This window comes from Ahaetulla prasina, chromosome 2 (genome assembly GCF_028640845.1).
Source record: "Ahaetulla prasina isolate Xishuangbanna chromosome 2, ASM2864084v1, whole genome shotgun sequence".
NCBI classification, from domain to species: domain Eukaryota; kingdom Metazoa; phylum Chordata; class Lepidosauria; order Squamata; family Colubridae; genus Ahaetulla; species Ahaetulla prasina.
Window position 1 is genome coordinate 22,600,647 of NC_080540.1, and position 16,768 is coordinate 22,617,414.

Consider the following 16,768-nt stretch of genomic DNA (forward strand, 5'->3'; position numbering starts at 1 on the left):
TTCCCTAGATGAGAAATGGATTAGCCCTCTACCGATTTAGCAACAGAACTCACCACATGGCACCTGGAGAGACTGCATCACCCAGCAAGGCTCAACCAAGCCTGGAACTCAAAAGACAACCTAAAAAGTTACCCCTGCATCGCCCCATGGGAGTGCGACAACCAATCAGAATACAAGTTCAAATTCAAAGCCCAACAGAGGGTATAAACCTCTCTCTCTCTCTCTCTCTCCCCCACTTCCCCATGTGCCTTTTTTTCCCCAGGACCTCAAAACCACGTGGTTCTGTCCACCATTAAACCATCTTTTCAAGCAGTCTCCATGTTTCCAGTGTCTTTCTCCCCACTTGGAACTGAACCCGGATGAACATTTCTTCCAACAAGATGAACAAATTTTTTGAGAGAACGACACAGCCTTCTCATTCCACTTCTGTAGCCAACCCTCATATGGCTGCTTTAAATTAAAAACAAAGGGGTTGTAGAGACAGGGGTACAATTGCTACTGAAAAGGCCTCTTTGTTGCAAATCAATTCAGTGGCTGCCAAATGTACCTTTTGCATTACTTATTTGTAATGACAAATGCGAAAAGACAGAAAAGGGGGTTTTTAAGCTTTTTTTTTTTCTTTCTTTCTTTTTTCGGCTTGAAGGCAAGGAATGTTACACCATGTAAAAGAGAAGCTATGCTGGCACCTCACACACACTATGGCTGAGAATCCTAGTTGCTATTATTAGGTAGTCCTCGACTTACAACACTTTGTTTAGTGACCGTTCAAAGTTACAATGGCATTGAAAAAACTGACTTAGGACCATTTTTCAATCCAATTCAAATCTTTATTGTCAGTGCACAACGTATGTACAATGAGATTGGTTGAGCTCCCTCAGTGCATCCCCCCAACACAATATAACTCACAGTGAAGACAGAAAATCCCTAACAGAAAATCCCTAACCCTAATAAATCATATTAACAACCACCCAGTCCTATTGCACCAGTATGAACATGTTACACATTGCGCTGGCCCTGCAGTCCATCATACTACGTAGTTATGATGTTATTTCTCTTTCAGGAGCCCACGGATAAAAACTGTTCTTCAGCCTGTTTGTGCAGCTGGCTATACTTCTATATCTCTTTCCCGATGGCAGGAAGGTAAAGAAGTGATGACCAAGGTGAGTTGTCCCTGAGAATTTTCCTCACTCTTCTAAGGCAACGAATTTCACCTTTATGACTTTGTAGCATCCCCACGATCATGTGATTGAAATTCAGATGCTTAGCAACTGTTTCATACTTATGACCGTCGCTGTGTCCCAAAGTTATAGGATCCCCTTTTATGACCTTCGGACAAGCATAGTCAATGGGTAATCCAGATTCACTTAACAACCGTGTCACTAACTTAACAACTGCAGTGATTCACTTAACAACTGTGGCAAGAAAGATCATAAAATGGGGCAAAACTCACTTAACAAATGTCCCACTGAACAACACAAATTTTGGGCTTAGTTGTGGTCGTAAGTCAAGGACTACCCGTACTGTCCCTTCTCTAGCTGACCATCAACCCACCAAAATGGAATAATTTGCCCACCTACCTTTCTCAAGGGCTGAGATGCCCATTGAAGGCTGACCCAGTTCTGCTTTTTTCTCCCACCTGCCTTCATCGGTGTGGTAGACCTCGACGGAGGCCAGGGGTCTCTGTGTGGAGTCAACCCCGCCAATCACCAACACTTCCCTGCCAAGCATCACGGCCGCTGCCCCTGCCCGTGGGGTAGGCATAGAAGGTAACGCCATCCACTTGTGGGAAACCACGTCCAACATTTCGAGGGTGTCCAATGGCTGACCTTGTTGGCTGCACCCGCCCACCACAAAGAGGTGTCCATCCTGATAGGTTGGGCTGCAGTAAACCCGACAGGTAGGCATGGGTGGGAAGGTCTCCCAGAAGAATGACTTGGTGTTGGCTGCTTCCATTTTGCCCAAGGGCCTGGCATCTCAGGAGACAGACATGGTGATTGTCCCTACAATGAGTTGGTGCCTCAACATGGCAGCCTTCTGCATTGGGTCCCCGAAACCAGGAAAGATTCACCTGAAGCAAGTCGAAGGACTTATTTCCTCCACCTTTGGAACTCCACATCCACAATGACTGAGGAGGTTGGGAGGAAGATCTGACCGCCGGGAGAGGCCAGGGTGCCCCAAGGAAGCAGGCAAAGACTGCCGTGATGACCAAGCGTTGGGGTCTCCACAGGAGAAGGAACCATTCCTCTTCAGAATGGCTAGGAATAACTTGAAGGAATGGGTGGTCCAAACACCGAAGGTGATCAATAACGCTGGAGGTCAGCCCCTAACCATAAGTGGTCAGCCAGTCAGCCAGAACCCAGCACACATTCAGCAGGCTTTTCTGGATGAAGTCTGTACCTTGGTGTCTCTGTATTGATGCTGAGTTCTGAGAGAGAGGGGGGGGGAAGGAGAGAGAGAGAAAGAGACAAGATGTACATTAAATAATTTGGAATAACTCTTTGATCCTGATTCTGCATTCACAAACAAATTAGAATGCTCACATTTCACATAGCTTTATCATAATCTGTGAGACAGATTGAGTGAAGAGTGATTGGCCTAGATTTTAGAAACATGCTGCCTGGTGCCTTAACCACTAGACCAGGGGTGTCAAACTCAGTTTCATTGAAGGCCACACAGGGTTGTTTTTGACTCTGGGTGGGTGGGGGAGTGGGCCAGAGATGGGTTTCAGCAGGTTCTGAATAGTTCTGGAGAACCGGTAGTGGAAGTTTTGAGTAGTTTGGAGAACCGGTAGTAAAAATTCTGACTGGCCCCGCCCTCTTCTATTCTCTGCCTCTCGAGTCCCAGCTGATCGACAGGAAATGGGGATTTTGCAGTAATCTTCCCCTAGATTGGGAAGAGAATGGAGATTTTACAGTATCCTTCCCCTGGAGTGGGATGGGAATGGAGATTTTACAGTATCTTTCCCCTGCCACGGCCACTAAGTCACGCCCACCAAGCCATGCCACGGCCACAAAGCCACATCCACAGAACTGGTAGTAAAACATTTTGAAACCCACCACTGGAGTGGGCATAGCCAGGATGGGCATGGCCAGCTTGATGTACTGTCCCGGTGTTTGGAAGCCGTACGGGTCTGGATGGGGAGAAACAGGCTCAAGCTCAATCCCTCCAAGACGGAGTGGCTGTGGATGCCGGCATCCCGGTACAGTCAGCTGAGTCCGCGGCTGACTGTCGGGAGCGAGTCATTGGCCCCGATGGAGAGGGTGCGCAATTTGGGTGTTCTCCTGGATGCACGGCTGTCTTTTGAAGATCATTTGACGGCCGTCTCCAGGAGAGCTTTCCACCAGGTTCGCCTGGTGCGCCAGTTGCGCCCCTTTCTAGACCGGGATGCCTTGTGCACAGTCACTCACGCCCTTGTGACGTCTCGTCTGGACTACTGCAATGTTCTCTACATGGGGCTCCCCTTGAAGGGCATCCGGAGGCTGCAGTTGGTCAGAATGCAGCTGCGCTGGTGATAGAGGAGCCTCGTGGCTCCCAGTGACACCTATCCTGCGCAGGCTGCACTGGCTACCTGTGGCCTTCGGGTGCGCTTCAAGGTGTTGGTGAGCGTCTTTAAAGCGCTCCATGGCATAGGGCCGGGTTACTTACGGGACCGCCTGCTGCTACCGAATACCTCTCACCGACCGTGCGCTCTCACAGAGGGACTCCTCAGGGTGCCGTCGGTAGCGACAGTGTCGTCTGGCGACACCCAGGGGAAGGGCCTTCTCTGTGGGGGCTCCCGCCCTCTGGAACGAACTCCCCCCAGGACTTCGTCAACTTCCGGACCTCCGAACCTTTCGCCGCGAGCTCAAAACTTACTTATTTATCTGCGCTGGACTGGGTTAGTTTTCTTAAGTTATGGGTTTTTAATGGGTTTTACCTTTAAATTTTAATTGTGGCCAATTCAAATAAGTTTTTTATTAGTATTTTAATTGTATCTACAATGTATTCATTTTTTACTTGGCTGTGAACCGCCCTGAGTCCTTCGGGAGAAGGGCGGTATACAAATTTAAATAATAAATAAATAAATAAAATAAATGTGACTCGTGTCGGGAATACCTGGGGCGCTCTGCCAGAGAAAACAGACTCCCAAGTTCCATTTTTGGCTCCAACAGCCTCCTGCAACCCTCTGCCAGCAAAAACAGAGCCTGCGGCCCTCCCAAGCACTGTTTTCACGGCAGAGGCACTGCAGGCCAGTCCTTCACTGTTTCCAGGACGGCCCCAGGGGCCAGATCTAAGCACCCTGTGGGTCGGATCCGTCCTCCGGGCCTTAAGTTTGACACCCCTAGACCAAACTGGCTCACTTAGTTATAGAAGCAACAGCATCTTCCTAGCCCAGGGAAAAGCACCTACAATGTCCTCATGCCAACATCAGCCAGATGTTGGACTTAAGAAAGTCCTTGTCAAATATGTAACCAGATACTCCAAGGGGGCAAATCACGGCTGTGGGATATGTTCACATTTTGATGGAAGGACAACAGGTATTGGAAGACAAGCAAACTTAAGTAAATGTGAAAGGTGACTACTGCCATTTACATAATTTCAAAGCAATTTCCTGAAAAATTAGAATACTGAAGTGGGTCACAGAAGATGGGAAAATTAGAAAGCAGTGGGGGGGGGGGGAAAGGAAGGCAGAGATCCCTGCTCACTCCCCTTTATTATGGGGGTGTCTTATCTTGGCAAATTTAAGACTTGTAGATTTCAACTCCCAGAATTCTCCAGCCAGCATGGGTGGCTAGGGAATTCTGGTAATTGAAGACCACACGCCTCAAAGTTGTCAAGGTTAGACACACCTGCTTTATTATATCTGCTGTAGCTCCAATTCAGAAACATGACTGTGAATTGTTAATTTCAATTTACTTTTCTCTTTTTTGATAATCTTCTCAATTCTGAAGAAATTACATTCATGAAAGTGACACCTGTCCCAAGTATACCTGGTCTTAAAAACATAGAAATCAGACAGGAGACAACTGGCCATGGTCAATACTAGTTGAGGTCTTTCTCTTTCATTGACATTCAAGTCCACATTCAAGTTCACCATTCAAGTGTCACAAGAACACGTCTTTAGCCACAAAATTAAGGGGAAGGGGAAAAAAAATCTCATCCCCTGACAAGTCATAAATAACTATACAGTGCGAATCAATGCCTTTCACTGCCTTATAGTCACCTCTAATATACTTTTCATCAAGCCACATTGATTGAGAATGGACATATCGTACTTCTGAAAAATCTGAAATTGCTTCTGAAAGAGCATGAAAAGCAACGATCCCTATGAAGTAAAAAAAAATCTGAAAAGATGTCTTAGATGCAATTTAAAAGCAGGATGGTTTGATACATGTGTGAATTACTCACACACCCCTAATCTATCCTTTAAACCCTTCAGTTGAAGCACTCTTGAAAAGACTCTTGCTGGTACATGAAATGAAAAATGTGGCTATCAAAGAGCATCTTCTCAGAGGGGTGGGGGAAGGGGAGTGTAAGAAAATTCTTTCCAAAGTAATTCTCAATCAGCTTCACAGTATTGCCTTTTTTTGGCTGAAGACAGAAATATTTAACGCACGATTAGGGGACTGGAGGCTAAAACCTATGAAGAACAATTGCAGGAATTGGGTATTGTCTGGTTTAATGAAAAGAAGGACTAGGGGGTGGCATGATAGCAGTCTTCCAGTATCTAAAGAGCTGCCACAAAGAAGAGAAGATCAACCTGTTCTCCAAAGCACTGGAGGACAAGACAAGAAGTAACTGCGGGAGATCATTTAAGTTTAAAGATCATTAAACTAAGAGGAAATTTCATGAAAGTGAAAACAACCAGTTGAATGGCTAAGCCTTCAGAAGCTGGGGATGCTCCACCACTGAAGGTTTTTAAGAAGAGGCTGGAGAGCCATTTGTCCAGAATGGTTGAGGGTCTCCTCCTTGAGCAAGGGGTTGGACTAGAACAGGGGTCAGCAACCTGCAGCTCTGTGGCTCTTTCATCCCTCTGCTGTGGCTCCTTGTTGCTGGTCAGCTCCACAATCGATAGGACTTTCGATTAGGACAGGTAGAGGAAAAAGGATGCCATGCTAGGAGGCGACTCTATGGTGTGGGAACCGACTTCCAGTGGGCAGAGGTAAACGGATGCTGCGCTAGGAGACTATGATGTGGGAACTGGACTTCCGGTCGGCTCCAAAGTGGAATGAGGGCTTCCGGTTAGGACTTTTGTGGCTCTTTGGGTGTTTAAGGTTGCCGACCCCCGGACTAGAAGACCTCGAAGGTCCCTTCCAACTCTCTTATTCTGTTACAAATGGGATTATATGGACTGCTTTTATGCTGTGGTGGCTTTCATATGTATTTACTTAATCACATTTTTCCCATTTAGGGTAAGCAGGCTTACGCAAAGCATTGACAAGGAGTCAGAATTAATAAGGCAAATAAAATATAGGTAGTCCTTGACTTAGGACAGTTGCTTGGTGATTGTTCAAACTTACTATCAACATGAAAAAAGAGACTTATGACCCAGATTTGAAGTTCCAATGACCTCCTCTGCAGTAATGTGACAGAATTTCAGAGGGCTTGGCAACAACATGGAAATATTTACAACCATTTGCAGCATCCCGTGGTCCCATGACTGCATTTTACCAGAGTTTTGCATTTTAAAACTTCTGTTTTTTGGCAAAACTGTGCCCATACCAAACCATTGGTTCTCTTAATGATTAAGGAGATGCTTAATAACAAGACTGATTCGCTTAACAATGCCATAAAAGGTCACAATATTAGATCTATTATTTGACTGAACAGTTTACAGATTTATGACTGTAGTGCGCAGGCTCTAGGATGGTTATATATCAAGACGTGCCTGTTGTAACCTAGGCTCACTTAGGCATAAAGGACACACTTAGTCTTAAACAAACCTATTTTATTATAACAACTGGGAATTACTTCATTCCCATCTTGCTAAGATGGCGCCGACGAAGGCTGCCTCGGTGAAATGCTCTCTAATTGTTTCTTTATTTCTAATTGTTCTCTGTGACTCACTACGGATTTCCTACTCACGAGACCATCTGCTAAAAATTAAGGAACATTTCTTTAAGGAGCAGCTTTCTTTAATCTCACCCCCGCCTGTCTTTACAAACACAGAGGAGATTCTAACACAGGAGGAGGCAATTCCCACGGAGCCATGGATTACTAAAAAAACCAAACGACGGAAACGAAGGAAACGAGGTAAACGATCTGGGATCTTAATCAAGCTAAGAACTCGCACTAAAACTCCTCTGCCTTCAATTTTCCTAACAAATATACGCTCACTTGCAAATAAGATGGATGAAATACTCCTCTTAAACAAATACTATTCTGATTTCCCGATTCAGCAGTCCTATGCTTCTTTGAAACCTGGTTAAATGAATCAATTGAAAATAGCAGCCTGAACATTCCAGGATTTCAAATTGAACAATCAGACAGGATTCCAGAAACATCTGGTAAAAAGAAAGGAGGAGGCTTATGCCTATATATTAATTCAACCTGGTGTCAAGATTTTAACATAATTTACAAATTCTGTGACAACAATTTAGAGACTCTAATTATCAACTGCAAACCTTACTATTCGCCCCGTGAATTTTCCTCATTTCTTCTAATTGCTGTTTATGTCCCACCACAAGCCTGTGTAAACGAGGCATTACGAACTCTAGCTGACCAAATCATGGAGGCTGAAGCCAAACACCCTGATTCACTGGCCATTGTTTTGGGAGATCTAAACAAGGCAAACTTAAGGAAAGAACTACCAAAATACTTTCAGCATGTCAATTGTCCCACCAGAGGCAAGAATACTCTAGACCACTGCTACACAACTCTAAAAGATGCCTATCGGTCTTTACCACGCAGCTGTAGGACACTCTGATCATTGCATGATTCACCTTGTACCTGCTTACAGGCAAAGACTTAAAGCCATAAAACCAATAATTAAATCAGTGAAAACCTGGACGGAGGAATCAGAATTAAAGCTACAGGCATGTTTTGACTGCACTGATTGGAATAATTTTAAAGATACCTCTGCAGACCTGGATGAACTCACAGATACTGTAACATCATATGTCAGCTTCTGTGAAGAGCTATGTGTACCTACAAGGAAATTGCAATACACAGTAATAACAAACCTTGGTTTACACCTAAACTTAAGCAGCTACGACATTCCAAAGAGGAAGCCTACAGAAAAGGTGATAAAATGCTGTACAATCAGGCCAGAAATGCACTAACAAGGGAGATAAGAGCAGCAAAAAGAAGCTACTCTGAAAAGCTAAAGAATCAATTTTCAGCAAATGAACCAGCAAACATGTGGAAAACTCTTAAAAATATCACCAGCTATGGCAAACCTCCTTCCCAGGCTGAAGGTAATCAACAACTGGCAGATGACCTGAATGAGTTTTACTGCAGGTTTGAAAGGAAACTACAGCCACCTATCTCCATAACCCCCATCTCAGACACACCAACAACAGCCAAGCCTCCTACAACTGACCCCATTTCATTGGGTTCACAACCCCTAGTGATCACAGAAAAGGAAGTGCAGGACCTATTTCACAGACAAAAGCCAGGAAAAGCTCCAGGCCCAGACAAGATAACTCCTTCTTGCTTAAAAGTCTGTGCTGACCAATTGGCCCCCATCTTCACCCATATTTTCAATAAATCACTAGAGATGTGCTATGTTCCTTCTTGCTTCAAACCTACCATCATCCCAGTGCCAAGAAGCCCACCATCAAGGAACTGAATGACTACAGACCAGTTGCTCTAACATCTGTAGTCATGAAAACCTTTGAAAGGCTAGTGCTTTCCTACCTGAAAACCATCACGAATCCGCTTAGACCCCTTGCAATTTGCATACCGAGCAAATAGATCAACAGATGATGCTGTTAATATGGCTCTGCACTACATCCTACAACATCTTGAGTCTCCAAAGACCTATGCAAGGGTCCTTGTGGTAGACTTTAGTTCAGCATTCAATACCATCATTCCAGACATTCTTCTAACTAAGCTAAACCAGCTACAGGTACCGGAACAGACTTGTAAGTGGATCACAAGCTTCCTAACAAACAGGAAGCAGCAGGTGAAGCTAAGCAAGATCACATCAAATACCTGTACAATTAGCACAGGGCCCCCAAGGCTGTGTGTTCTCCCACTTCTCTTCTCTGTATACCAATGACTGCATCTCCAATGATCCATTTGTTAAGCTACTGAAGTTCGCAGATGACACAACAGTGATTGGTCTCATTCGAGACAATGACGAATCCGATATAGACGAGAGGTCGAACGACTAGCCTTGTGGTGCAACCAAAACAATCTGGAACTGAACACACTCAAAACCGTAGAAATGGTGGTAGACTTTAGGAAAAACCCTTCCATACTTCCACCTCTCACAATACTTGACAACACAGTATCAACAGTAGAAACCTTCAAATTTCTGGGTTCAATCATATCGCAAGATCTCAAATGGACAGCTAACATCAAAACATCATTAAAAAGGACAACAAAGAATGTTCTTTCGCCAACTCAGTAAGCTCAAACTGCCCAAGGAGCTGCTGATCCAATTCTACAGAGGAATTATTGAGTCTGTCATTTGCACCTCTATAACTGTCTGGTTCGGTTCTGCAACCCAACAACAAAAAACACAGACTTCAGAGGATAATTAGAACTGCAGAAAAATAATTGCTACCAACTTGCCTTCCATTGAGGACCTGTATACTGCACGAATCAAGAAGAGGGCCGTGAAAATATTTGCAGATCCTCGCATCCTGGACATAAACTGTTTCAACTCCTACCCTCAAAACGACGCTATAGAGCACTGCACACCAGAACAACTAGACACAAGAACAGTTTTTTCCCGAAGGCCATCACTCTGCTAAACAAATAATTCCCTCAACACTGTCAGACTATTTACTGAATCTGCACTACTATTAATCATTTCATAGTTCCCATCACCAATCTCTTTCCACTTATGACTGTATGACTATAACTTGTTGCTGGCAATCCTTATGATTTATATTGATATATTGATCATCAATTGTGTTGTAAATGTTGTACCTTGATGAACGTATCTTTTCTTTTATGTACACTGAGAGCATATGCACCAAGACAAATTCCTTGTGTGTCCAATCACACTTGGCCAATAAAATTCTATTCTATTCTATTCTATCTTAGTCCAAATTAATTCCAAAACAAGTCCTTCAGAAAAAATCCTTCAGCCTTATCACAAACCTTTATCTTCTTTGGCACCCTGCCAAAGGCTTTTCTTTTTTTTTTCTTTTTTTTTTTTATTCAAAAAGTTTTACAAAATTTTTTTCCCCCCTTTCCCCCCCTCCTCCCCCCTCCCTTCGCAACCCCCCTTCCCCCCCCCCCCGACTTCCCGGAACGAGCGGTATAGTTAAAAGTAAAACAAACATATGCTAAAAGTTTTCGTCCCAACTTAATTATACCCTACAATCATCAATTCTAACTTCCCCAAAAGCAATCAAAATAATACATCATAATCATTCAAAACAGTCTGATAACTCTTAGTCTGATATCTACTCGTTGAATATAGTCAATCCATTTTTCCATTCCTTTAAGTATCTTTCTTGCATATTGTCTTTCAAAAAGGCTGATATCTTCGCCATCTCAGCCAAATTGGCAACTTTCAATATCCATTCTTGTATTGTTGGTACTTCTTTTTTCTTCCAATATTGTCCTATTAGTAATCTTGCTGCAGTTATTAGATTTAAAATCAATTTAGTCTCAATTACTGTACAATCCGTCATAATTCCCAACAAGAAAAATTGCGGCAGGAACTTTATCTTCTTTTCAAAACATTTTGTAAAATCCACCAAATTTTTATCCAAAAGGCCTTTATGTCCTTACAAGTCCACCAAATGTGAAAATATGTAGCGTCATCACAATTACATCTCCAACATTTTGCTTGCATTTCTGGATACATACACGATAATTTTTTAGGATCTAGATGCCATCTATAAAACATTTTATAAAAATTTTCCTCAGATTCTGTGCTCATGTGAATTTAACATTTCTATCCCAAATTTTTTCCCACGTTTCCAATAATATTGGCTCCTGAAAATTTTGTGCCCACTTTATCATACAGTCCTTTACCAAGTCCCTTTCAGAATCTATTTCAAGTAACACATTATACAATCTCTTTATATGCTCCTGAGACTGATTTCTAATTTGCTTTACCAAATTTCCCTCGTTCTGCTCTATACCAATTTTTTGATCTCCCTTCCATCTAGCATGTAATTGCTCATATTGAAACCAAGTATAATTTTTCCCTTCCTCTCTTAATACTTGCAGAGATTTTAACTGCAAATTACCTCTTTCAGTATACAAAAGATCTTTATATGTAATCATTTCCTGATTCTGTTCTATGTTTATATTTTCTACTGTATGTCTAGGACATGCCCATATAGGAACCTTATAATTTAGTTTATAAGAGTATTTTTCCAAACACGCAGAAGGGCATTTCTTAGCACATGATTTTTAAAGGCCTTATCCACTTTTTGTCATAAATTAAATATGCATGCCATCCATATAACAAATCATATCCTTCTATATTCAAAATTCTGTCCACTGTTAAATTAAACCAATCACTTATTGCAGAGAGAGCAGCTGCTTCATAATATAATTTAAAATTGGGCATTTTTAAACCTCCCCTTTCCCGAGAATCTTGAATTATTTTCATTTTAACCCTAGCTTTTTACCTTCCCATATAAATTTGTTAATTCCTTCTGCCATTCCTCAAGATTCTTATCTTTCTTAATTATTGGTATCATCTGAAAGAGGAATAAAAATCTAGGTAAAACATTCATTTTAATAGCAGCAATTCTCCCAGCAAAGATAATTGCAATTTTTCCAAACAATCAACTCCTTCTGAACTTTTGCCATAAAACCTCATAGTTATTCTTATACAATTTCACATTTGATGACGTAATATAAACCCTAAATACTTAACCTTCTTTACAATTTCAAGTCCTGCTACTTCCTCTAGTTTTTCTTTCTGTTGTCTGGCCATATTTTTTATTATCACTTTTGTCTTTTTCTGATTTACCTTAAACCCTGAGACATTCCCATATTGATCAATTATTTCCAACAAAGATTTACTAGAATTTATAGGGTTTGTTAAAGTAATCACCAAATCATCTGCAAAAGCTCTTAACTTATATTCATACTGTCTAACTCTAATTCCCTCTATCTCCTTTACTTCTCGTATTTTATCCAATAATGGTTCTAGAGTTAAAATAAACAATAATGGTGATAAAGGACATCCCTGTCTTGTTCCTTTCGCAATCTTAAAAGGTTCTGTTAAGCTACCATTGATTATAATCTGTGCTGTTTGCTCTCCATAAATTGCCCTAATTATTCTTAAAAAACCATCTCCAAATTGCATCTTTTCTATTAATTTAAATAAAAAATCCCAATGCAATCGATCAAAAGCTTTCTCTGCATCGAGAGAAATAAATGCTGCTGGAATAAAATTTTTCTTTTCTAAGTACACCAGTAAATTAACAATCTGCCTAACATTATTCCTCATCTGTCTCCCTTTTATAAATCCAGATTGATCATTATGAATTCTTCGCTGCAGAATCAACATTAATCTATTAGCTATTATTTTAACAAAATCTTATAATCATTATTTAAAAGTGAGATTGGCCTATAATTCCCAGGTTTAGAACAATCCTGTTCCTCTTTGGTATCAATGAAATAAAAGAGGTTCTCCATGAGGGGAATTCTCCTAGTTGTATCTGATTAAATAATTCCTTAAGTGGACCTAACATCTCATCCTGTAAATTCCTATAATAACTAACTGTGAGCCCATCCGCATACCAGGAGTTTTCCCATTTTTAATTGTTTAATTACCAAAATAATTTCTTCCGAGGTTATAGGCCGATTCAGTTCATCCGTTTGTTCTAAAGTTAAATTTTTAACCTTATATTCCTTCAAATAATTATCAATATCCCTATTCAATATATTATCTTTAAGATATAAATTTGTATAATATTCTAAAAAAGCTTTTTTAATTTTATCCTGTTGATATCTCTCTTCACCTTTATATTCTATTTTTCTATAGTACGTTGTTTTTGTCTTTTCCTTAAAGTGTATGCTAACCACCTACCAGGTCTATTTGCATTATAAAAAGTATTATGTTTGGCATATTGTATATTTGTTGCCACCTGATCAGCCATTATCATATTAAATTGATTCTGTAGTAACTTTATTGCATCTTTAAGTTTTTGATCATGGGTTATGTATTAATAATTGTTGTTTCTTATAAATTTCCTTCTAAATACCTACGCTGTCTTTGTTGCTTATTTCTCTGTCTATTATTAAGATATATTAATACACCTCTCATAAAAGCTTTACTGCAATCCCAAACCATTTCTATCGATGTTTCATTATTCAAATTATAATCAAAAAATTCTTTCATCTGCTTTTTACATTGATTTACATTATCCTGATATCTAAACAAATTTTCATTTAATCTCCAAGTTCTTCTACCCTCTTTTCCATATTGCAATTCCATCCAAACAGGACTATGATCAGACAAACATCTTGGAAATATCTTAGTTTTCTTCACCCTAAAAAGCAAATCATTAGAAATTAAAATAAAATCAATACGTGAGAAGGATTGATGCCTATCAGAGAAAAAAGTATAGTCTCTTTCCTCCAGATTTCGCAGTCTCCATACATCTCTTAACTCAAAATCTTCTATCATATCAAAAAAAGATTTAGGCAGCTTTGCATGTGCAGGTATCTTCTTGGAAGAAGTTCTCTTGTCCTTTCGTGTATCTATTACTCCATTCCAATCGCCCAATATAATACACGATTTATAATCCCATAGGATCAACTTATCATATAACATTCTATAAAATTTTTCTTGTTGCTGGTTGGGTGCATATATACCAAGCAAGAGAGTCCTTTTTGTTTCTATTGTAAGTTCAATAGCAATATATCTTCCATGAATATCTGCCTCTATTAACTTGGCTGATATATCTTTTCTCAAATAAACCACTATGCCATGTTTTTCTCCAAAGCTGAAGCAACAAAATGTTTACCTAACTTTGAGTTTATTAGGTACTTTTGATCTGATAATTTAATATGCTTTCTTGTAAGCAAATAACATCATTTTAAATTGTTTCAAATAATGAAATATATTTTTCTTCTCTTCTGAGCTGAGTTCAAACCATTGACATTCCAAGTCAAGATTTTATTTGCCATTACTGGGCTGCTGAAGCCTTTGGGCAATCAACTGAAGATCGTCCTCCGTATCTTCGGCCGTGCTCCTCCCACCGCTTCTGTAGCAGAGTCCTGAACTTTACTTTGAGTTTGTTGCTCCTTTTCTTTACGCTTAAGGGCCCTCGTCAGTCTTTGTTCTTGTGGTTGTTCCTCTGATGGTAACATCACTGGAATCACCTCAGCTTCCACACCCATTTGAGTCTCTTGAATTCTTTTTCTATTATTTCTATTTCAAATTTCAGCACTGTAGAAAGAAAATCTTTGGCCTTAAGCACTGTGTCAATACGATATCTTCTTCCTGATAATACACTGTCAAACCAACTGGAACCTCCCATCTAAATTGAATCTGGTATTTCTTAAGTTCTTGTGTAAAAATGTAAAGTCCTTTCTATCCTTAACATCTTGGGAGGAATCTCTTTCAAAACCTTCAACTCCTGTTCCCTATTTTCAAGTTTTTCTGAAAAGCAACTTGCAAAATTTGATTCCTCACTGTTCTTTTCAAAAATAAACCACAATGTCTCTAGGAAGTTTCTTTTGCCTAGCAATCCAAGAATTAACTCTATAAATTTTGTCAATTTGATAAGCAACCTCTTGTGGATCAAGTTCAATAAATTCAGCCAGAGCTTCTGATAAAATTTTTTAAATCTTCCTTTCTCCTCATTCAAACCCCCTAATTCTCAGAGCTCCTTCCATCATTCTATACTGCATCACCACCACTTGATCTTCATTTTATCCAATTTGATTTGCATTCCCCATTCTATTTTCTATTTGTTGATTTGACTGAACAATTTCTTGCACCTCCTCCTCCACCACCTCCAGTCTTTTGCCAAACCTTGAAAAGCCATCAAGATATCTTCTTATTTTTTATTATTCTCTTATTTCTTCTCTTATTTTCTCATTATTATCCATAATCTCCTTAAACCTTTCTTCAGACACTTTCCTTGCTCTTTAATCAGATCTTCTAAAGCTGGTTCAGAACCCTTCTGCCCCCAGTCTTAGGTGGTTTAGTAGCCATTTCAGTTTTAAAATTCACAAAATATAAGTCTAGAAACTTCTTCTCCCCTTTAAATATAGGAGAGCTCAGTTCACTTCATTAAAATCCACACATAACATTTCTTATCTTCTTAGTTGCACAGACTGTTTAAAATTCCATTCGTCATTTTCACTCCCGTTCAGGCGCCATCTTAGAGTCAATTAGAACAAAGGAAAAAAATTCTCTTTTTTAGAAAGTAGAAGTCAGGAAATCAAAAATACTTGCAATCCAATAATCGTCCGCTTGCACTCATTCCGTCTGCTTAAAGAGATCCATAAAGATAAGACAATTAGCAGAGATGGGCACCTTCTTCTTTTCCTGCTTTTGCAGACACGCACTGAAGTCGGAGATGTCAGAAATATTTATGGGACCCATCGACCCTTCGAAGCTCTGCTTAATTAAAACAAAGCCTCTGGGGAGGTCTACCAACATTCCTGCGCTCTTATCTTTCCTCTTTCATCCAGAGAAAAAGATTAAAGCCGGCTTTTCCTGGCTTTTACGATGTTCAGTGCGGAGCCCCTTTAATTAGGGCTCAGCGAAGAGGTGGAGCCACCCGGAAGTCTCCAAAGGCTTTTCTTGGCAAAGCCCTATGAAGTTCAGAAACAAGAGATGCCAAATAGAAACAGATGTAGCAATATTGCTTTCCTACAAAGAGCCCAAGAGCTGTTGATGCTCTTTCAAGCCTTATGGGAGGGGCTAATCGTCTCCTGGCCTTACTCCCAAGTCGTCCTTTTTGCTTATCTGCTCTTGCCTTCTGGCAGCTCTTCGCATGCGTGCACTAACAGGTCCTCCTGTTCCTCTGCCTCTCTGCTGTCCGCCTCTGGAGGCTCCAGAGTCCGCGCATTGCTCCCAGATGGCCCTAGCCCCATCTCTGCCTCCAACGCAGAACCCGTGTCCAGGCCTTCCCTTGATTCCAGGACTGGCCCATTGTCCTCCCAGCCTCCTCACTGTCCGACTCTGCTGCTAGCTCCGCGGGCTGCTGGAGGACCACAACAGTGCCTAGAAAGGCAGGAGAGAAGGAGAAACCTACTACTTTACACCAATACTATTCCCTATATCGGCGTTTCTCAACCTAGGCAATTTTAAGATCCATGAACTGGAGAATTGTGGGAGTTGAAGTCTACTCGTCTTAAAGCTGCTGAGGTTGAGAAACCCCACCATAAACCTCTCCATACCTCCAGTATCTTTCCATTTTTGCAAGCCATCCTTGCCTCTAGCTTGTCAATCCAGTTTTTCATACCTTGCTATTATTATTCTTTTAAGCTTCTCACCTCATTCTTTTCTGTGGATTTCATTAATTCCATCCAGACAAGATTTCCTTTTGAATTTTGAAAAGATTTTCAAAAAACTTTTCCCCTTTCTCTCAACCCATCTATTTTTCCTTTATGTCAGGGGTGGGGAACCATGGCCCTTCTTATGACGTGTGGACTTCCATGGAGCCCTGAGTTGAAGTCCATA

General features: G+C 40.8%; 1 protein-coding gene across 2 annotated transcripts in view; it reads right to left on the reverse strand.

Moving 5' to 3' along the window:
- Nucleotides 1–16,768, reverse strand: part of KLHDC8B (kelch domain containing 8B) — a 100,171-nt gene that overhangs the window by 40,753 nt on the left and 42,650 nt on the right. For both annotated transcript variants that reach the window (XM_058173277.1, XM_058173278.1), the window contains one exon: nucleotides 1,578–2,425. In XM_058173277.1, the coding sequence (XP_058029260.1) occupies nucleotides 1,578–1,953 (376 nt within the window). In that variant the 5' untranslated portion in view covers nucleotides 1,954–2,425. The remainder of the gene's footprint in view (nucleotides 1–1,577; nucleotides 2,426–16,768) is intronic.